General features: G+C 52.0%; 2 protein-coding genes across 2 annotated transcripts; both read left to right on the plus strand.

Annotated features, from left to right (window-relative positions):
* Window positions 1-510: 510 nt before the first annotated feature.
* LOC150043163 (uncharacterized) lies at window positions 511-4,280 on the plus strand. Its single transcript, XM_090323263.1, has one exon. It carries the CDS (start codon window positions 533-535, stop codon window positions 4,247-4,249), a length of 3,717 nt encoding a protein of 1,238 aa, XP_090179389.1. The 5' UTR covers window positions 511-532; the 3' UTR covers window positions 4,250-4,280.
* A 3,840-nt stretch (window positions 4,281-8,120) lies between these two features.
* Camkv (CaM kinase like vesicle associated) lies at window positions 8,121-21,562 on the plus strand. The gene is made up of 11 exons (XM_090323242.1): window positions 8,121-8,296; window positions 16,423-16,531; window positions 16,655-16,786; window positions 16,941-17,015; window positions 17,270-17,408; window positions 17,520-17,640; window positions 17,803-17,878; window positions 17,969-18,105; window positions 18,272-18,350; window positions 18,650-18,737; window positions 18,994-21,562. Exons 2-11 carry the CDS (start codon window positions 16,437-16,439, stop codon window positions 19,576-19,578), a joined length of 1,527 nt encoding a protein of 508 aa, XP_090179368.1. The 5' UTR covers window positions 8,121-8,296; window positions 16,423-16,436; the 3' UTR covers window positions 19,579-21,562.
* The last annotated feature ends 383 nt before the right edge of the window (window positions 21,563-21,945 follow it).

Here is a 21,945-nt window from a genome sequence, read left to right on the forward strand (position 1 = left end):
GGCTCTGGGGAGGGGGCTTTATGAGGCACAGGCAGAGGAAAACCATCTGGAGCAACAGAGACTGCCAAGGAGCTGTTGTCCCCGGAGAGGGAGTTATGGAACATAGGGGAGGAAAGCTTGGGCCCGAGCCTGGGTCCCCTCACCCTCTTCCATCTCCTAGGACTAAGTGATAAAGGGTCTTTAATCCTTTCCCCCAAGATGGGCCCCAAAGGGCCCAGTGCCAGGGGATTCCTCTGCGTCCCTTTTACCCCCTTGATCTTACTCTGTGGCCCTGCCTTCACTTTGGGTCTGATCTAGATGGAGTAATCAACCGTCTGGGTAAATCGGGGGGGGGGGGGGGGGGCGGGGGCGGTTCTCTCTGAGACTTCTAGGTTTTTCTGTCTCCCAAGGTTCCCAGAGCAGGCCCCTTTACTCCTCATGGAGCCCCTGTTTTTCCTACACTCTGTTACTCCAGGTGACTGGGGGGCTGTGATGTGGAGTGTTGCCATGGCAATGGAATGGGCACAGGGCACCAAGAGCATGGAACAGGACTATGGAAGCCACCAAGAAGGTGGGGGGCCCTGATCCATCGGGCCCCCAAGGCCACCCCTCACAGAGCAGTCAGCAGTTGGGGGGTGGCCTCAGAGAGTCCCAGGGACAATGGGTAAACTCAGGATCCCCATACTTGAAGCAGGGGTTGTCATTGCCCATCGAGCCCATCACTAATGAGGCCTGTGGCCCAGCCTCTCAGGCCAACATCTCTGAAGCCATTCACCAACTACCCGAAGACCCTGCTCAGGTTAGCCCCCCATGTAACCAGGAGCAGGCCTCCCAGGATGCCCTGAGACTCTCATCTACTAACCCATTCCCAAGCCCCACAGTAGAAGCCCAACGGCAACTTGTCATGGATGACGGGACCCTGACCTTACCAGTGTACACGGGCATCAACGGCACCAGCGACGCCACCCAGTACGGATCCAGCCTCTCTCGGCTTCAGGTGCAAATTGGAAAGGATGGTAAGGCTCCAGCTAAAGTCCTTATAGGTTGGGGCAAAGGCTCTTGCAGTATTGAACAGGTGGGCCCCTTGGGTCCCAGGAAGAGTCGGTGGCTACCTTACTCTCTCTCAGGAGAGAATGCCATCTATAAAGGCCATGGTCTTATTCTGGATCCATCTCAGACTCCAGATCTGGCTCTAGCCCAAGATGGAGGTCAGAACAAATACTCAAGTTCAGCTCAAACTCCTGCTGTCAACACAGCTCCGTCTTCACCATCACTTGCTCATTCAAATCCAGTTCAGGCTCCCAATGGGACCCCAATACCTGCTGCAGTTGAACCTTACACCTGTACCTTTGACCCCCTGACTGACAACACTGCAGTCAACAAAGACCCATCTCGAGACCTCTGTGGAAAGTGTAACAATCGATGGGCCACCAACTTGGAGCATTTTAAAGTGCTCACATCTTGCCAGAACAAAGTGAGTTTCCATCTTAATGAGGGGCCTCCCCCACCACCTCCTCCGGCATTCCTACATTGCACCCAGGAATACAATGCTGCCAGAAAGCAAGGGCCACCCCAGCAATCTGAGGACCTACAAGAGAAGTCCATGGACTATACGTTCAGCCCAGGCACCCCAAAAGCAGATCGAGAGTCGAGGAGCTTCAAGACCCAGAAGAGTTACCAGAATATCTCCAACTCTCAGCCAGACAAGCAGATTCCTAACGTTTTCAGTAATTACCATTCTGGTGCACCACAATCTTACCACACAACCTACCAGACCCAATTCCCACCCCAGACGCCCGGGGCAGCTAGACAGTTCCCTACTTCCAATGCACCGACCTGCCAGCTCCAGAATGCTGTGGAAGACCATGTGTTGGTGTTTGATATGGCCACGGGCAATACCAGGATGGGGCTAATGTGCCATGACCCTATGGGATCACGAGCGGTACTGGTGGGCCTCATGCCCAACAACCCACCCCTCCATGTCCCTGAAAATGGATTGTCTACGGCCAATCCAGCTCTCTCCTCTGACAATAACAACTCTAGACTCTGGTCCACCACAGCCATGCTGTCCAGTCCTGTGCCCTCCAGCCTCTCCTCAGGTAGCTATCCAGAGGTGACCTTGCTTCCCAAAGAAGCCAGTCATGACCTACTGTCACAAAACTACCTGGCTACGGAGACACCTGTCAGGGTTGGCGTGCTCACTCGGCCTGTGTCACTGGTAATCCCCAACCAGTTCGGTGAAAGCATAATGACCAACATTCCTGAGCCCAACCGGTCCAAACCTGATACGGAAAAGCATGAACCTAGTCCCACCGTCTGGATGCTGAACCCCTCCAAGATACCAGACACCTCCATGGGCCCGAGCAAGAAATTTCAGTGGATGAAGTCAGAACCATCAACCAATAACCAGATCTCGTGTGGGTCTGCGCTCCCGGAGAACGTAAATCGTTACAACCAGAAAGAGGTCATTACCACTTATCCTGATAACCCGCAGCCTAAAGATGCTTGGTGGATCCCCCTCACTGGGCAGACATTCCTCACTGGGCAGAACTTCCTTACTAGACAGCTACCCACAGCTGAGAAAGGCTCCCCGATTGGTCCGCCCCCTTCCACCAAGGCATCCTCTTTCACCAGTCTGCCTCTTCTCACTGGACAGACCCTCCTTGCCAGACAGTTTCCTGGCACTGGGCAGGTACCTCTCACAGGAAAGCCACCTGTAATGAAAGGATCCACTCACCCAAGAGAGCACTTCACCTCTGGAGAACCTACTCAAAACGTCATCAAGGAAGATAAGCCTGCCTTTGGCCTGCCTACCCCTGTGGGCTTACTTCAGGTACCCCTCACCCCTGAGGAGACCTGTCTCTACATGAATGCAGAGAAAGTCGACATCAACACGGTGCAAAGCTTTGCCATGCATCAGCTCCCATCCTGGCAACCAGGAAATTCCCCCAGGGCCTCCCAGGAACAGCCTCCACCCATCACATTTACCACCCCACCTGGCACCGGAGGCAAGGTTGTGCCAACGGCCGCCACAGGCCCTGAGCCACCGACTGTGAGTCAGCTCAAGCTGACAGCTGAAGACATTACGAGCTCATCAGTAGTGGCGCATCTGGGTCTTCTCCGTGGGTCCTGCTATGAGCTGGTATCCACGATGGATGCTCTGCCAGTCCGGTCACCCGTGCTCTACCGCCATAGTTCAGGCTCTTACCAGAACATGGCAGCTATCGTGATTGACACAGGCACAGGATTCACTAAATGCGGACTGGCTGGTGAAGACCATGTTCTCAGTGTGGTCCCCTCACAAGTCCATATGTTACAGCACCCAGGCCAGGGCCAGCCCCAGTATGTAGTGCCTGAAAACCAAGAGGGCTCCTATCCAGTGCTGAACCGAGGCGTGGTTTCGGACTGGGATGCATTAGAAGTGCTATGGCAGCACCTGTTTTACTGCAGGCTGGGGGTGAAGCCTGAGCAGCTGGCGGTGCTGGTGGCTGACTCCCCTATTTCACCACGTACCAACCGAGAAAAGGTAGCCGAGATACTCTTTGAGCGTTTCCATGTGCCAGCTATGCAGACCGTGCATCAGGCTCTGCTGACGCTCTATGCGTATGGGCGAACCACTGGGCTGGTGTTGGGCAGTGGCCATGGAACTTCGTACGTGGCGCCCATCCTCACGGGGGATCTGGCCCCACTGGACACCTATCGGCTAGATGTAGCTGGTGCTGATCTCACGGACTACTTGGCGCAGTTGCTGCTGGCGGGTGGCCATTCTGTTCCACCTAAGGCAGGACTGGTCAACCAGATTAAAGAGGCCTGCTGCTATGTGGCATTGGATATGGAGGCTGAGATGGCTCGTACCCAGTCCCAGGCTCGGGTGGATTTTGTGCTCCCAGATAAGCAGATTATCACCTTGGGCACTGAGCGTTTCTGCTGCCCCGAGGCTCTCTTCCAGCCCAATTTGTTAGGCCTAAACCAACCAGGCCTCCCACAGATGGCCCTGTTAAGCATCAGCCAGTTGGAAGCCAAGCAGCAGAAGCAGCTGCTGGCTAATGTGGTACTGGAAGGTGGCACCACCCTGGTGAATGGTTTTTCGGAGCGTCTGAGACAGGAACTGGGCCCCAATGCCACTGTACTGGGATCTCCCCATCGTGCAGTAGCTGCCTGGCTGGGGGGGTCTATTATGGCATGCCGGAATTCCTTCCAGAGCCTGTGGCTCAGCCGTCGAGAGTACGAAGAGGAGGGCCCGTGGGCTATCTACAAGTACCAGCTATGAGCACATAAAGTTCTGGTTCTGCTTGCTTAAAGGACTGTTGCGTATTTCAGGCAGAGGGTGGTATGGGGAAAGCAGGAGTCCAGGCATGGGGTCAGGCTCTCCCCAAGCTGGACCCAATAGAAAGTCTTGTCCCTTCCTTCCAAAGTTGCCCCCTACCTCTATACTCTGGAACTCCATGGCCCCCCTCCCCCAACAACCTACCTTTTCTTGGAGGGTCCTGAAGCCCCTTGACTGGAATTAACTCTGATCTGGCCTGACCTTTACTGTACCCCAAGGGCAACCACGAATGGCTGCTGTGGGTTTTGCCCCGTTGCCCTGACGACAAGTGCAATTACCCTTGATTGCCAGCTAGTTGCCATAGTAATTTCAAACATAATGTAATAACCCACACAGCCTAAAGTGAGTCATAAGGTAGGGGGTGGGGTGGGGGACAGCCCCTTCCCCTACCTCCAAAAGGAAGACTGCTCCCCCCCACCACCACAACTTTCCATCTTGGATCTTCTTCTAGCAACACAAGACAGTAGCAGAGCAGTTCAAGGATGGCTGCCGATAGGCTGTTTTGACCGGAAGGGGGGCTGATATGCTAAGGGGAGCTGATATGGTAACACAAGTATCTCCTAGAGTCTTCACCTTGGCTGGATTTCTAGCTAGGTTAGCAGAGGCTTTTATCAGCTGGCCAAAATTTGACACATTAGGCAACTAGCCTTTGGTTCCTAGAGTAGTGAGTGTTGAGGGTAAATAAATCCTAGATCCTGGATCAGAAATGGTAGGTGAGGCTCAAGCCTTCTCTGTAGGCTCTAAGGATAGTGAAGCTCACATCTAATTCTGCCCCTATGATTTGCTAGCAATTTGGGGTTCCCTTCTCCTTCCTAGTTTATCCATGCAGACATCTCCTGCCTTTAGGGTGATCAAGGCACAATTCTCTTCAGGAAGGTTTGCATAAAGGCCATGGATCAGTACTCTTGTTTTTGTTTAGTTTTGTTTTATTGTGGGTCATGGACTTGAACTTGGCCTGGGCGCTGTCGCTGAGCTCTTCAGCTCAAGGCTACCTCCCTACCCATGAGCCACAGCCCTACCTCCCGTTTTCTAGAAGTTAATTGGAGATAAGAGACTCAGGTTCTTCTGTGCCTGGGCTGGCTTTGAACCTTGATCCTCAGATCTCAGCCTCCTGAGTAGCTAGGATTACAGGCGTGAGCTACCACACCCGGCCAGTAAGCTTGTTTTAAATTCTACCCCATGCTGAAGCGCCATCCCTGAGGCCAGTGGATAGCTAGTCGCTATGTCCTCTGATTCTGCCTAGCTCTGAATAGGAAAAGTAGGAACAAAGCTTAGAATTATCCAGTATATGACCCAGAAGAGGTACAGGACGATATTCAGCTGGTGTTACTAGCCCCTACTCAGAGTACATATGAAATCTAAAACATTGAAACTGCTTGTATCTCCCAGAATGGACATGGAGAAACAAGCCATGCCTTCAGATTGCCCTCCACAAATGACCAAGATGTTTCTATCCTCATACACACACCTGAGAGCAAGGGACTGTCCTGGGGGAAACTCGGAAATAGCCAATGATGTAAAATCATTGACCCTATCTGGGCCCCCCCCCCACCCTGCTTCCCTGAGCATGGTTCCCTGTCTTGCTGCCACGGCTGATCCAGCCTCCACAATCCTGAGGCTTGTGTCAGACAGGAAGGGGGCCGTGCAGTTCTAGGAACTAGCTACAGCATCCCTACACACGTGCCAGCAAGCATGCCTGGCTGCACCGAACACAGAAACACGTGCCCCTAGGCACCACTGCATACACTGTGCTGTTGCCATTCCCTTGGCATAAGAATATTCACACATACACGTGTGCATACACATCCTGCCTCGTGCTATCACCCACGTTCACACAGGACCAAAAGGTGGAATATTGCCAACAGCAGGCAAGGCTCTTGGGAGCTACCTTTTCCCCTGCCTGCAAATCCCCGTTCCAGCTTCTCCTTGGCCCCCATGCTGCTTGGATGGTCATGACCCCCCCCCCCCCGCCCAGGAATGACAGAAAATGTGTACCTGTTCCTGTGGGTTGAGCAAACCATGGCTTGGCACCCTAATCAACTCAGAGGCCTATTGTTTTTAAGGATAGTGGGCAGATGGCAGGAAGAATGGAGTGCCAGGCTATTCATTCATTCTGTAGACATTAGCCGAGCATATTGAGATGAAAAAAAAATACACTCTGTCTTCCATATGCGTTTGTCAGGAGATTTCTATCCAGTGGTGGTGGTTGGGGTGGAGGGGGGGCTGTCATGACCAAGACTACCCAAAATTCACAAGTCCAGAGGTGGCATTAGCTAGACTTAGAGGAGATGACTTAAAAAGCCGGGGTTAGCTTTGTGCCAGTGCCTCGTGGTTATAATCTTAGCTACTCAGGAAGCTGAGATCTGAGGATTGCAGTTCAAAGCCAGCCTGGCCCATGAGACTCTCCTATCCAATTAACCACCAAAAAGGTTGGAAGTGGAACTGTAGCTCAAGTGGCAAAGTGCTAGCCTTGAGCAAAAAAGCTGAGGGGACAGTACCCACGGCCCTCAGTTCAAGCTCTAGAACCAAGATTCACACACACACACACACACACACACACACACACACACACACGCATGCACGCACGCACGCACACACACACAGAGAAGAATGTCAAGAGCCCCTCAGCCCCTCCTCTGCAGGAAGGTTGCTCTAAGTGGCCTGGTTCAAGACATTTCTCAGGCTCATCTTTTAGTCCCAATTCCAAACCCAGTTAGACAGTCTGTCCTGTCATCAGCCATGGGTATCCATGCAAGAGAGCCTAACAGCCTGGCAGAGGATTTGAAGATGACCACATTCCTGGGTGGATAGGCCCAAAAGCTCCCTGGAAGGGGTGAGGTGGGAGGGCCAAAAGGTTCTCTGGAAAGGAACCCCAGTTTCAGGATGGTGGTCAGGAATTGCAGAGTGATCCATGTACCTCCTGAACAAAGGAAAAACCTCAATTCCAAAACTTCTTTCTTGCAGTTCTGAGCTGCTTTCTTCCAGTCTGGGGCCAAGACCTGTGTGTGTGGGGATACCTTGATGTCGCAATTATCCTGTGTCCCTATATCTCAAACCCAGGCCACTTGGGTAATGCTGCTTGAAAAGTGTTTGTGGGCGATTAAATTGGGAATAAAAGCAGAGACCACACCACATCTTATGGTGACTTTTGATATCATTTGGGAAACTCAGGACCATACAAAAGAGGGCAGAGTGAACTAGGTGACCCTGGCTGGAATTCAATGTTGGGGAAGACTTTGGCCTTGAAGGAATTAAGGGTAAGGGCAGCCCTGGCAGTCTCATCTGCCTGCCTTCACACACACACACACACACACACACACACACACACACACACACACACACACACACACACACACACACACACACACACCCCTGTGTGTTTTACAGCTCCTGGCGTAGGTGATATCTTAGCCACGGCTTTGGAATCGTGGTTCTGAGTTCTTCCCTCAACCTTGCTATGGATCAGATTTAGGGGATCTGCCTCCCCCCGACCCCCCACCCTCCAAACTACTGCCTGTCCAGAGGTTCCAGGCAGGATTCAGGCTTTTTTTCCAACTTCCTCCTTCCTATTCCTTACAATGGGGATAGGAAAGGGCGCTCGAAGCCCCAGGGGAGGGGTCAGGAATCTGAGGGACCCCTGGGCGGGGTGGGGTGCGGTGTCTCCCCAGTTTGACGAACCTCAATGAACCACACCGCCCCCCCCTTCCCTCCCCAGTAGGATTCCAGTCCTCCCACTGCATTCCCAGCCAGGGTGGGGGCGGGCCCGGTTCCCAGGCCCCGCCCCCAGCCCGCCCCCGGCCCGGGGTGCGAATCCGCTGCCAGGGAGCGGACTGGCGATGCTGGAGGTTCGCGAGCTGAAGCGGCTGCAGCTGGCGCGCCGCTTCTGCCCCGCGTGCCCGGAGCCGATCCCGCCCGCCGCCGCCCCCGGAACCCTCGGTCCCCTGCGGAGTCCGCGATCGCAGCCTCCCGGTTCCAGACCAGCGCTTGCAGGTGCAGGGTGGGGTGGGACGGGCTGGGGTGCAGGGGCGCGCGTGTGTGCGCGCGTGCTCTTCCTGGATGCACATTTCGGAGCGGGGTGGGGGGGGGTCTTCGGGGGGAATTGTGTCCCCTCGGCTGTGGGCTTGGGGTGCAGAGGGTGCGGGAGCGCCGCGGGGCTCTGCAGATGGACAGGGGGGGGGATGGCATGCGGAGGGGTGGGGGTGTCAGGCTAAAGTTCTCCATTTCCTCGGTCGACTCCGGGGAGGTGGGGAGGGGGGGCTCTCGGAGGAAGCCTCTGCGGTGCGTGGTGCTTCTTGAGGGTAGCATCACCCCCCCCCCAGGCTGAACCGTCCCTCTTGGCTTCTCCTAGCCGCCTCCAGCCCCTCCCAGCTGGCCCCGAACCCCCTCCCTCTGGTTTAGCAGTCACTAATTTCCATGACAACGGAGAGTTCTTTATGGACGACAACCCGGAGGGGGGCTGGGCGGGGCTGCTGCAAGGTTGGGTGTGGGGTGGGGTGGGGGAGTGGGAGGGGAGAGGTTCCTAGCGGCCCCCCTCCCCAGCCAAGTTCTATCTTCAAAGTCTTCTCTTGAGGGCCCGTTTGTTTTTTTTTTGGAGGGGGGTCAAGTGTCTAGACCCACGTGCGCGGCTGGGGGGTGCGGGGCACCCCCGTTCCTGCCGGGGAGATAGATGCGGGGCTCGGTGGCTCACACGTGTGCCTTCCGCATGTGTGTTGCTCTCCCAGCGGGGGCGAGCCAGCAGCCCTGGGGAAGGGGGTCAGGGTGGGATCCGGAGGGGAAGGATCAGAGCCCCAGGTGAGGATGAGCTCTAACTCACTGCCCCCCACCTCCCACCCTACCCCCCTAGCTGGTGCTGTCTGGCCAAGATCCTAGGCTTTTGAGCTCTGGTCCCCCCAAAGCTCTGCCAACTGCTTTTGTCTGCACCCCCACCACCTCCAGGCAGATCTCACCACACTGAGTTCCTTCCTAGAGGACAGGGCCCTCTTTCCCTCACCCCAAGCTCAGTTTGTACTAGTCTAGCTGGCTCTGCGTGGACACCCACCCAGCCGCTCACCCCTCCCACACCAGGCTGAGCCCCCAGGACCACCTTTGGAGACCTGGTGTTCTCTTCCCCTCTCCCTCAGACTTAATTTCCTGCCAGATATCCAGTGACTTCAGGGCCTCACAGTTTCTTTAACTGGTAAATTAATATGTCCACTCCCCTCAAGGTCAGTTTGGTCCCCAGAATGAATCATTAGGTGTCAATCCTCAGGTGCCCTAGACTGGCTTTATACCTATCTACTGATGACATTTCTATCTAGCTTTATGCCTCGGGCATCGTTCCCAGGCAGGTGAGCAATCCTCTGCTGTGGGAGAAGGCTACAGATAGTATGATCTCAGTTTAGGAAACTGAGGCATGGGAAGCAGAGTTATGCAGTTGCTATGCTATTTCTGGGTTGATTGGAGTGCTGGGTTTGGCCCTTGATGAGATCTGCAGAGGAAATGAGGATTTGGTGATAGAATGAAGCTGAACTGCAAGAGGGGTGCTTGGAGACCCAAGGCCTTAGAGAGTTTAGCAGATGGTATGGGGTTCTCTGGGGCCCTGGATACATCTGGGCCAGCTGAACAAAGGATTTATATATACGTGTGCCTTCAACATGTTGGATCTTCCTTACTGAAGTTGCCATAATGACAGACTGGGGAACTACCCTGACTAGGGGGCCTGCAACAGCTGGCTTCTTCTCCACCAAGAGGCCCTAAGAAGCTGACCTCTTTTTGCTATGCTTCTCACGCCAAATTCAGTTTATGTCTGGGGGATAAAAACAAGGTTTAGTCTAAAGGTCCAGATACCTGAGTTCGTGGTCTAGGCTTTCCCAGCCCATAGCCATTGTGATCTAGAATTGTTTCTAGGCACCCTAAGGCCCCTTCCGAATCGCTTGCCTATCCTTTGCTCCTTGGGTCCGTGTGTGTTTTTTTTTTTTTTTTTTTAACTCTATCACTTCCTTTGCTCCTCTTCTATCACAGATTATCTTTGTCTTTCTGTGTTTCTGGTCCTGTCTTTATTAAAGTCTATCTCCTGACCTCCTCTTTGATAGGAACCAGGGAGTTTTGGAAGAAGAGAAACCTGGCTAAGACCTCTTCCATCCCCCTCCTCTTGTTTTAAAACTTCCATCACCATAGCAACCTTTACTCCAGTGCCATCCTCTGCCTTTTCCCATCTCCAAACAAAAGGAAGTAGGGCCTCCAATGGATTCTCCTTCAGGGGTTCAAAGATAGGGACCCCAGATTCTGGGCTCAGGGGCAGTTGGCTCTGACATATTGAGACCTGAACTTTCTAGAGGTAGCACTAGATGTCATGCCCACTCTCAGGATTGGTAGAGACCCCCTCCTCAATTCTCCTTGGTTAGGTGGGAAGAGTCAGCTCCAGGAACTGTTGACACATGTCCAGATGGTACCCAGGGCAGGCATTGTTTCTGTCTCCAGAAGCCATTCAACAGTGGGTGTAGAAGCTTGGTTTTGTCTCCTGTTAGCAGATCGTATGAGGTTTTTCCACCTCCCTTGGACTTGTGGCTGAGACTAGACTAGACCTGGGCATGTTCATTGCAGCAGGAAACTTAGCCCTAGTTCCCTGAGAGTGGAAAGCAGGGAGGGGAGGGAAAAGGGGTGCCTGCGGGCTGGTGTTCACAGCTGCCACTAAATCGGGAGGTGTTGCCTACAGTTGAGAGGCCTCCTGGGCCCTTGCTGGCCTCCCAAGATTTTCTGCAAGCTGAGAGCTCCACATGGCAGAGGACCAAGACAGCCAGAAACTCCTCTTTATGGCTCTGACAAGTGAGGCCTGAACCAGCTAACCCAGTAGAGGGAAGGAAAGAACCTTGATACGGAGTTGACCTCTGTTTCGCTGTGGCATCCTTAGGGTTAGATTTGACTAGAGATGAAGTAGAGCTCGTCCAGGACCCTGTATTACGTGGGCATCAAGGGACTTACTTTGGCACCATCTGCATTCCTGAGGCTCTAGGAGAAGGCAGCGATGGAGAAGAGTTGGGCCTTCAGACTCAGAGCCTGCTAGAGTGTAAGGCTTTGCACTGCCCTCATGCTACCTTTGAGCAGCCTCAGGTCCTCACTGTTTATACCCTCTGCAGGAAGAGGAGAGAGCCATGACTCCAGGGAAGTGAGGACTGGAAGATCCTGTACCTTCTTTGAGCCAACATGAAACTCACTTGAGAAAAGAGTCCAGGTCCTGTGTCCCTGGAAGGAGATCTCGCTGTTTTTCAGGGTTAGGTCTGGGTTATGAGATTAAGAAGGCTTACCCTGCCAGGTGTGGTGGCTCACACCTGTAATCTTAGCTATTCAGAAGGCTGAGATCTGAGGATCAAGGTTCAAAGGTAGCCTGGGCACAAAAGAACCTGAGTCTCTTATCTCCAGTTAACATCAAGAAAATGGAAAGTGGCACTTGGCTCAAGGGTAGGGAGGTAGCCTTGAGCTGAAGAGCTCAGGGACAATGCCCAGGCCAAGTTCAAGCCTCATGACTCCCACTACACACCCCCAAAACAATGCTGGGCACTATGGATTGCCTATAGCCCTAACTACTCAGGAGGCTAAGATCTGAGGATTGCGGTTCGAAGCCAGCCTGAGTAGAAAAGTCCATGAGACTTATATCCAATAAAGTACCAAAAGGAAAAAGGAAAGAAAAGCCAGAAGTAGAGCTGTGGCTCAAGTGTTTTGTTTTTTTCATATATTTTTTATTGTAATTGATAGAGGGGTTACAGTTATATTCTCCAGAGAGAAGGAGCATTACGTCACACACATATTGATAACCCTTCTCATGTTTTTGTTCCTAGTTCCCTCCCCCTACGCCTCAAGTGTTTAAGTGCTAACCTTGAGCACTTGGGCAGTGCCCAAGCCCTGAGTTCCAGCCCTAGGACTGACTCTAAGAAAGAATTGCAAAGGTCTTTCCCTGCCTTCCCACCATTCTCAGAGCTATCACTTGGTTGTTCCTTCAGCTTTACCGACACAGTCTCTGTTGTTGCCCACAGGTGCCAGGGGCCTCGGTGCACAGTAACCCACAACAGCTTTCCAGAGAGCAGCAGATGGTGGAGTGGGTGAGGGTGGAAGGGATAAGGGAACTGGAGCATGCACCCCCCTTCTTCCTCTCTTCACCTTAAGTCTAAGGATACACCTTAGTAAGGGATGAGGGAAACAACATTATTCCTGTCCCAGTACTGGAAGACAAGGTTCTAAGCTAATGAGCTTGCCATGAGAAAAACAATCCCTAAGACCCGCCATGACCCTATGCGTAGCGGGACCAGAACTGACATGCACAAACCCTCCAAGAACTGCTGGAACAGGGAGGGATTAAAGGTTGGAGAAGATAACTCTCGGAAGGGCCATTTTACATCTAGTTTGTAACATCAGGATTGCTTGTGAACAATTTGTGGCATAGACAAGGCTTATCATTTCAGACATCGCAGTGAAAGAAGAGATTCAGCTTTTGGCTCAACACCTTGAAAGGATAGTGTCCTTGCTATTGTCCATACTTCCTGTGATTGAGTGAACACAGTCAAGCTGGCCAGTCACCTGTTGTTGGACATTTAGTTACTTGCTGATTTAAAAAAAAATGTTATAAATAACTCTACTGTGACAAACAGGATTTTGACGGAAAGCTTTGGGGGGGGGGTAGGGCTTTGTGTTAGAGGAATGGTGTAAGCAAAGCAGATGAGACGGGGCACAGTAGGTTTTTCCCAGCCCTTGTAGGAAAGGACAGGTTAAAGTACCCCCCTCCTGCCAGTATGTGGTCCTCAGAGTCCAGCCTGGAAGGGCAATTGTTACCTTTAGGAGTGGATGAGAATTGATACAGGCCCCCTCCCCTAGAAGTTATGGCATAGAGATGAATGGCCAGTGGCGTGGGTGGCTGTGATTTTCCCAGCAGATGCAGGAGTAGGGCTGTGAACATGGTGGCAAAGAAGACATGCAGCCAGCGACATCTTCAAAGCTCTTGTTTTCCTCTGCGGTGTTTCGCTGGATAGCTTAAACCTTGACTTGAGTCACGTGGATGAAATGCGTTTGTATTCCCTAAGCCCAGGCAGATGATGAAGGAATTACAGAATTTGTTCTATAATGCTGAGAGTACATGTGAGGGAGGGTAGCCTCTGTCTAGGAGGAAGCAATTAACAACCAGTCCTGCCCAGGAAACTTGTCTAGGTTCTGGCCTTTTAGCCTATTTGGGCAGGGTTCTTTTGATCAAGCGTCTCCCTGTGGGGAAAGTATTTTCCCTTCTCCATTATCCTGAGGAGGCTGTGAGAGCCTTCAGGTAAGGAAACATCTAGGTACCTCAGGTCCCAGCCCAAGCTCTACAGACAACAGGGCTGGTAAGTGTGGAGGGAGTCCATAACACGGGCATCAGAGACAGATGAGTGACACTGACCTGGCATTATGGAAGCCAGCTCTGGGCCCAGGACTTTAAAGGTCTAGATAAAGTCACTAGATCCCCAGTGTCACCTCTGAATAGAGGCAGTTAAGTACTTTTTCCTTTGGAGCCAGATGCCCGGCATCATAATTGAGAATTGAGCTGTAAGTGACAGAGTTGTGGACCTAGGGGACACTGTACCTCAGGTGCAGAAACTCAAGGAGCTTATTAAGTCAGCTATCTCTAGTCCAGAGACTCCTCATATCTGGGCCTAAAGCCCCATGTCCTTAGTGGACTCCAGCAGTGAAACACAAGCGGGTTTGTATTGTTCTTTCCGAATCCTTCTTTACAGACTTTTCCTCTCCGAGGCTCAGCCTTAATCCTGTCTCTTCACTCAAATGGAACTTCTCCCACTGAGGAATTTCCAAAGCACCACATCTGAACACAATCTTTACTAACTCAAACTAATCATGGGAAAAATTCTACCAGAAAATGAACAAACAAAACATAAAATAGCCGGGAGTGATGACACACTCCTGCAATCCCAGCATTCCTGGAGGCCATTCTCAAACAAGCAAACAACAACAGAAAAGTATAGATCTACTCCTTTGACATCCAATTCTTTGTCCCAAAGAGAACACTTTTCCTCCTTCCCTCCCATCCCCTGACTCAGTCCTGGGGCTTGAACTCTAGGGCTGGGCTCTGTCCCTGAGTTTCTTTTGCTCAAGGCTAGTGCTCTACCACTTGAGCAACAGTGCCACTCCTGGCTTTTTGTTTCTTTTTAGTTTATTAGGGATGAGTCTCATGCACTCTCCTGCCCAAGCCAGCTTCAGATCTCAGCATCCTGAGTAGCTAAGATTACAAGCATGAACCACCAGCACCGGGCTGAGAACTCTTCCTTTGCTATCATTCTAAAAAAGTTTGTGAGTGTAGGGCTGGCATGTGGCTTAATGGTAGAGTGCTTGCCTAGCATGCACGAAGACCCAGGTTTGATTCCTCAGTACCACATATATAGAAAAAAGCTGGAAGTGGTGCTGAGGCTTAAGTGGTAGAGCTCTAGCCTTGAGAAAGTCCAAGGACAGTGCTCAGGCCCTGAGCTCAAGCCCAGGACTGGCAAAAAAATTAATTTTTCTTTTTCTTCTTTTTTTGGGGGGACTGGGGGTTGGCCGTGGGGCCTGAACTCTTGGGCCTGGGCTTGTCCCTAAGCGCTTCAGCTCAAGACTTCCACCCTGCCACTTGAGCCACAGTGCCACTTCCAGGTGGTTAATTGGAGGTAAGAGTCTCTTGGACTTTAGTGCCTGGGTTGGCTTTGAACCTCGATCCTCAGATCTCAGCCTCCTGAGTAGTTACTTTACTAGCTGGGCTGCACAGCTTTATTCTTTTTAATAGCTATCTAACATTCCGTATGGATGAATCTAAATTTTACTAATATTTGTTGTTATGAAATACAATAAAAATGTGCAAATGTGCCAATTTGCATGTTCCTTTTTTCAAATTATGATAATATACACCTGTGTAACTACCACTCAAGTTCAAAAACAAGCCCTCCAGAAACCCCTCCCACATGTGTCATGACTCAGTCATCACCCTGTTTTCTTGGAAGGAACCATTCTCTGATTTCTGGCACGTATTCTGTACAGCGCTACTTCTGTGTTTCTATCACAGTGTAAGTGAATTCTGCTGTCTGGGATCTCTGTATCAACAAAAACATACGATATGCTTACTTTTTAGTCTGTTTCTCTCAATTCTCTGTAAGATGTACTGTTTGTCCTTCATTTCCTTTGCAGTATAACATTCTGTTCGGTGACTGTAATCAGTGCCCTTTGCTGGTGGTGGATATTTGGGCTATTTTCAGCATTTGGCAGTTATGGATATGGCTACTAATAAGCATTCTTATGAGTGTGTGTGTGATTGTGTGCGTGCACACACGCACACCTGCACAGGCATGCCAGTTTGGGGGCTTAAACTCAGGGCCTGGACACTGTCCCTGAGCATTCTTGTGCTCGAAAGCACAGATATATGCTATGATAGAGGGCAAATATTTATGGATCAATGAGATACGTTTGATTAAGCATGGTTGGTTTTGCTTTGTGCTGATACTAAGGTTTAAACTCAAGGCTTCGTCGGGGCTCTTGACCCTTTTTGCTCAAAGCTAGCTGCTGTTAAGTGGTTAAGTTAGCTTTTTGGTGGTTAATTGGAGATATAAATCTCCTTGGGCTGGCTTTGAACCAGGATCCTCAGATCTCAGCCTCCTGAGTGACTAGAATTACAGGTGTGAGCTACCACTACCTGTTTTTCAAAGGAGCTATCTTCTACCAGCAGTGTTGGTTTTTTTCCACATGTTCAACCACACTTGCTATCTCCAGATCCTCAGAGATAAATATTTGGTGGGTGGATGGCTACAGCTCCTTCATCTGTGAAATAGCTGAAACTTACAGAAATTGTTTCATAAGTCTTTTAGTATATATGAGGCAAAGCTATTCCCTGATATGTCAGCTTAGTCCACTTTTTTCTCCTCTGTGGGGGCTGTTGTAATACAGGAAGCCATGCTGAATGGCTAACTGTACGACCAAAAAAAGACCAAGATAGGTGTCTATTTGCCTATCTTCAAATCCCCCAGCTGGCACCATCTCTGTGCCTAGCCTGGTCTGAGCCAGGCTGGAATCTTCCAGAAACAGGTAACATGTTGTGGAAAATGGAGAATGGTACACTGGGCTAGACTCTGTCCTTCCTACAGCTTAGAGCCTGGCAATGCCGTTTGGGTGTGTGACTCTGGGTGACAAGAAGAACTATAATCAGCCATCGGAGGTGACTGACAGATATGATTTGGGACAGGTCATCAAGACGTGAGTGCTGGGTATTGTGGGGCAACGATGTATGGGTGGGCTAGGGCTGGGGTAGAGGGAGCAGAACACCCCCTCCCTCGCCATGTGAAGACCAAGGTTGAGGGGAGTATCTGCTGGCTATAGCGAGGAGTTCTGTGAAATCTTCCGGGCCAAGGACAAGACCACGGGCAAGCTGCACACTTGCAAGAAGTTCCAGAAACGAGATGGCCGCAAGGTGCGCAAGGCAGCCAAGAATGAGATTGGCATCCTTAAGATGTGAGTGTGGGATGGGGTGGTGAGGGAAGGGCTTGGAGGGCCGGAGGAGTCAACCAATCCCAGCCTATAGCTAATTTGTGTGATGAGGCCACTTTAGGGACCTCTCCAAGGGGTTCACTCAGCCCTACTTTTTGACTCTTCTCCCTGCCACCAGGGTGAAACACCCCAACATCCTACAACTGGTAGATGTGTTTGTGACTCGGAAGGAATACTTCATCTTCCTGGAGCTGTGAGTGTGTGGCTTTGGGATCCCAGAATTCCCTGCCTCCTAGGGCCTTGCCTTGTCCTTCCCTCTGCAGTTAAGGAACGACTCCTCCCTGCCCCCACCCCAGGTCTCCCACACACCCGACTTTCTAGACTCTTGGGGTCCTAAGTCTCTGTGCCTTGCCCAGCCAGCTGCCTGGTGCAGGCAGACCTCCCAGATGCTCCTGCCCTGCCCTCCCAGTCCTGTCCATGCCAGGCTCAGGGACTGATGTCCCTCAGGGCCACGGGGAGGGAGGTGTTTGACTGGATCCTGGACCAGGGCTACTACTCGGAGCGAGACACAAGCAACGTGGTGCGGCAGGTCCTGGAGGCTGTGGCCTACTTGCACTCACTGAAGATTGTGCATAGGAATCTCAAGGTGAGCCCCTCACCGGATCTCTTACAGCACCTCTGGGGGGGGTGTTGCTTTAGCCTCTGAGACCCTCCTGTCTTTTTTTGCTTTCCCTTCTGCCATTCTTGGCTGGAGTAGCTGGAAAACCTAGTTTACTACAATCGGTTGAAGAACTCAAAGATTGTCATCAGCGACTTTCACCTGGCTAAGCTAGAGAATGGCCTCATCAAGGAGCCCTGTGGGACGCCGGAGTATCTGGGCAAGTAGGGATGGGACAGGAGTGGAGGGTTGGGGAGGTGGAGGGCAGCCTTCAGGAAACCCCTAGGGGTAGGAGAACTCCCCTCCCAGGAAATGGGTATGGATGTAGTATAATCCCTGGCCAGGCTTGACTCTGACCAGTCTATGGACACTACCTTTGTAGCTCCGGAGGTGGTAGGCCGGCAGCGGTATGGACGCCCCGTAGACTGCTGGGCCATCGGCGTCATCATGTACATCTTGTGAGTGGATGGCAGACAGGTGGGCTTGCAGCTGGGTGGGGTGGGGGGCCTGTGTCTGTGGCTCTCCTGGATAACTGTGTCCCCATATAGGCTTTCAGGCAACCCACCCTTCTATGAGGAGGTAGAGGAAGATGACTACGAGAACCATGATAAGAATCTCTTCCGCAAGATCCTGGCCGGTGATTATGAGTTTGACTCTCCATACTGGGATGATATTTCTCAGGCAGGTGAGAAAGGTGCCCAACTATATGGGTAGTGTTGTAGGGCAGTGGGGAGGGAGGCCCTGCTCTCAGCTTCTCCTGGATTCTGCTCCTGCTCCTCCCAGCCCATTCATCACATCTAGACAGTAAGATGGGGCGCCCATGCCTAGCCTCTCCCTGGCTTTGTCCCCAGCCAAAGATCTGGTTACCAGGCTGATGGAGGTAGAGCAAGATCAGCGGATCACTGCAGAAGAAGCTATCTCCCATGAATGGTGAGCAGGGTTCATGGAAGGATGGGAAGAATCCAGGGTTCTCTCTTGATTACCATATACCTAACACTTAGCAGCTCCTATCCTTGGCCAGGCACCTTGGCTTTCTCCTGTAATTCTAGCTACTCAGGAGGCTGAGATCTGAGGCTCACCGTTTGAAAAAGTGGGGAGCGGGGTGGGGGGTGAGGGACACCCAGAGTTCAGGCCAACCCAGAGATTCTGCCTGGTAGTCCCGAATTCCACAGGGAAGTCTTCAGGAAAGCACATATCACTCATATCAGATATACTTATAACCTTTCTAGGATTTCTGGCAATGCTGCTTCTGATAAGAACATCAAAGATGGTGTTTGTGCTCAGATTGAAAAGAACTTTGCCAGGGCCAAGTGGAAGGTAAGGTTTGATTGCTCGTATCCTTTTCAAAGAGATTTTTCTGGTTGTCACAGTCTCTTGCCTGCACCACATTTCTGCAGCTGAATACAAATTTTTCTCAGGCCATGCTGCTGTAGCCACTACATTCCTCTCAGTAGGAGTACTGAGAAGTTGAGATTCCTGGCCTTGAGTAGTTAGAGCAGGGATAGCCTAGAAAAAGCTGAGTTTGGTCATTGCAAGCCTCACCCTGAGTCTTTCTTTGTTGTCCACTTTTCAGAAAGCTGTTCGAGTGACCACCCTCATGAAACGGCTCCGGGCACCAGAGCAGTCTGGCACTGCTGCAGCCCAGTCCGCCTCAGCCACAGACACTGCCACACCTGGGGCTGCAGGTGGGGTAAACGCTGCGGCTACAAGTGGAGCTGCCCCAACCACTGGGGGTAGTGTTACTGCAGCCTCAGAGGGTGATGCTGCATGTGCTGCCAAGAGTGATAATGTAGCCAGTACAGATCGTAGTGCCACCCCAGCCACAGATGGCAGTGCCACCCCAGCCACGGATGGCAGTGCCACCCCAGCCACAGATGGGAGCATCACCCCAGCCACGGATGGGAGCGTCACCCCAGCCACTGACAGGAGTGCTACTCCAGCCACTGATGGGAGAGCCACACCGGCCACAGAAGAGAGCACTGTGCCCACCACCCAAAGCAGTGCCACATCAGCTGCTGTGGCAGCTGTCACCCCTGAGCCGGCTATGACCCAGCCGGACAGCACAGCCCTAGGGGGCGCTACAGGCCAGGCTCTACCCTCTAGTAAAGGGGAAGAGGCTGCTGGTTGTGCCCAGGAGTCTCAAAGGGAGGCCAGCTGAGTGGGTAGCCTGAGTGGGTTTTGAGGGATGGGCAGGAGGGAGGGAGAATGGATGAGGGGCTTCTCACTGTACATAAGTCACTGGCATGATGCCCTTGCTCCTCCAAGGCCCCCCCATCATAGTGGGGCATGCCTGGGGGCCACGGGAGAGCAGTCTTGTCTCCTGTGTGTATGTGTGTGAGTGGTGGGCAGGCCTAAGGCAGGGCCGGCCCCAGCCCTTGCATGGATTCCTTTGTGGCTTTTCTGTCTTTTGCTAGCTTCATCAGTTTCTGTTCCTTGTGGGATGCTGCTCTAGGGATACTCAGGGGGTCCTTGCTCTCCTTCTCCTTTCCTCCCTGCCTCATCATTTTCCCCAGGCAGGCCCTACAAGTCCCATCCTTTTCCTGGGCCCTAAATTGGATGGCCTTGCCCGGAGAGCTGGTCCTCCAGCGAGGCCCTGTCAACAGTCTTAGGCTCCTGCACATAAGGTGTTTACCTATGGTGTGTAGGCTGTTCTAGGAATGGACATTGGCTGGTACAGAGGATGCAGAAATCTAGGGCAGTGTGCTTTTAAGTCAAGATGGGTCATATAGCATTCAAGAGTAGGATGGGGGTCCTCAGAAGTGGGAGAGAGTGAGTAGGAGGGGAGAAGCTTCTGTCTTTGCCCTCCCCCCCCCACCTAAAAGGCCCTCCTAAGAACCTTGTGTTATTTCTGTTGCCCTTCTGAGTTCTGTAGTGGTTTGCCTTGCCCTACACCCTGATCCTCATGAGCCTTTAAGCAAAAAGGAAGAACAATTCGGATGTGTCAGTGAAACCAGGGAAAGAAGAGTACAGTCCCAGGGCCAAACTGGGAGGGATCATGTCCATATACTCTTCCTAGAAGCCCAACCTACACCGGCTCAGTCCATAAAGTCTTCTCCATCCCAGGGGCCCTGCTGCATGGCTGTTTCTCACAGTCTGCTTTGGGGTTTGCCCTTCATAGAGGCAGATGTTCTGCTCTCAGTTCAACAACATGGAGAGGATCATCCTCTATTTCTACAGCTGCTATCAGAGACCCAGGTGCCTCTGACCCTTGTTGACTTTGCTGGGATGAGGAAGTAGAATAAGACTCCTCAATTCCCTGAGGGAGGCTCCTGACAGATGTCCTTTGTCAGACCCTACCACAGCCTGGACAGGTAGCCACACTGGTCCTCGCCCTTGCTCGGCACTCCGTGGTGGTCCTGCCCTTCTCCTTGCATGCCTGTGGGTCTGCTCTGGTATGTGAAGGTTGGTGGGCTGTATGCCTGCTGAACCTGGCAAATAAACGTCACCCTGTAAAGCCTCTGGCCACCTCTCGGCTTTGCTTCCTCTGTCCTACCGGGGAGGAGAACCCCTGGAAGGCAGAGGGGAGGGGAGAGTCTGGGAGCAGGTTCACAGGCAGTGACGGATGCTTCAGTGGGTTGCCTGGATTGGGCATGAAGATCACACCGGAGTGTTTGCTAACAAGGTAGTGGTGATCCCCCTGGATTTTAGAAATCTATGTGGGTGGTATATCTGGGCTAAGTTTGCTCCAAAGATGATGCCCTGAGCTGAGAATACAAGGGCTGCAGAGTTCTGACTCTTATTGAGGCTCAGAGAGCCGTGGTCTTAATTAGGCATAGGGCTGGAACCACACACCGCCAAAGTGGGCTTCCCTGGTTGGGGGGAAAGGGTGAGCATTGCACAAAGGTTCTGTGCTGCTGAGTGTTGATTCCTATTACTGTGAACACCTGTGCTTTCCACCTATGTCCAAGAGATTTTGCTCTACCTTCTTTAGCTGGAACAGATCAGCTTTCTAACATGGGGCTCCGAGTAAGGTTTCTTCTAAGGAGAGGGAGAATACTGCTAAAAATAGCCCCTCAGGGAGATTTGCTTCAGGCCAGACAGGCCTCAGTGAACTCACCAGGGTTTCTACTTTCTCAAAGTGGTCCTCAAAGACAACTTCTCTGATGTGGGAATAAAAATAAAAGAGAGAGAGAGAGAGAGAGAGAGAGAGGAAGAGAAAGGGTTTGTTAGTCCTGGTTCTTTGAAGTATCCATGGCTCCGAAATTGTAATCCTACTACAGTCTCGGGTATGATTAATCCTGGAAGCTAAGGGCTCCGTGGGGATACGGATCTCAGTTATCTCCAAACTCAGGGATCTTTTAAGTCTTGCTTGGATAAAGCTAAACAAGGTTTTGTGTGTGTGTGTGCGTGTGTGTGTGTGCGCGCGCGTGTGTCTGTCTTGATGGGCTAGGAACCTAAGCCTCCTTATTCCCAGGATCATCCATAGAGGAGAGCTGAGAGGGTGGGGGCATTTTTCTTTTGCGGGGGACGCCCCAGAAACCCCACGGGGGCCGCCGTCCTCATTCTCTTCAGACCTCAGTCTCGA

The sequence above is a fragment of the Megascapheus bottae genome, chromosome 32 (genome assembly GCF_031878675.1).
Source record: "Megascapheus bottae isolate mThoBot1 chromosome 32, mThoBot2.hap1, whole genome shotgun sequence".
Lineage (NCBI taxonomy): Eukaryota > Metazoa > Chordata > Mammalia > Rodentia > Geomyidae > Megascapheus > Megascapheus bottae.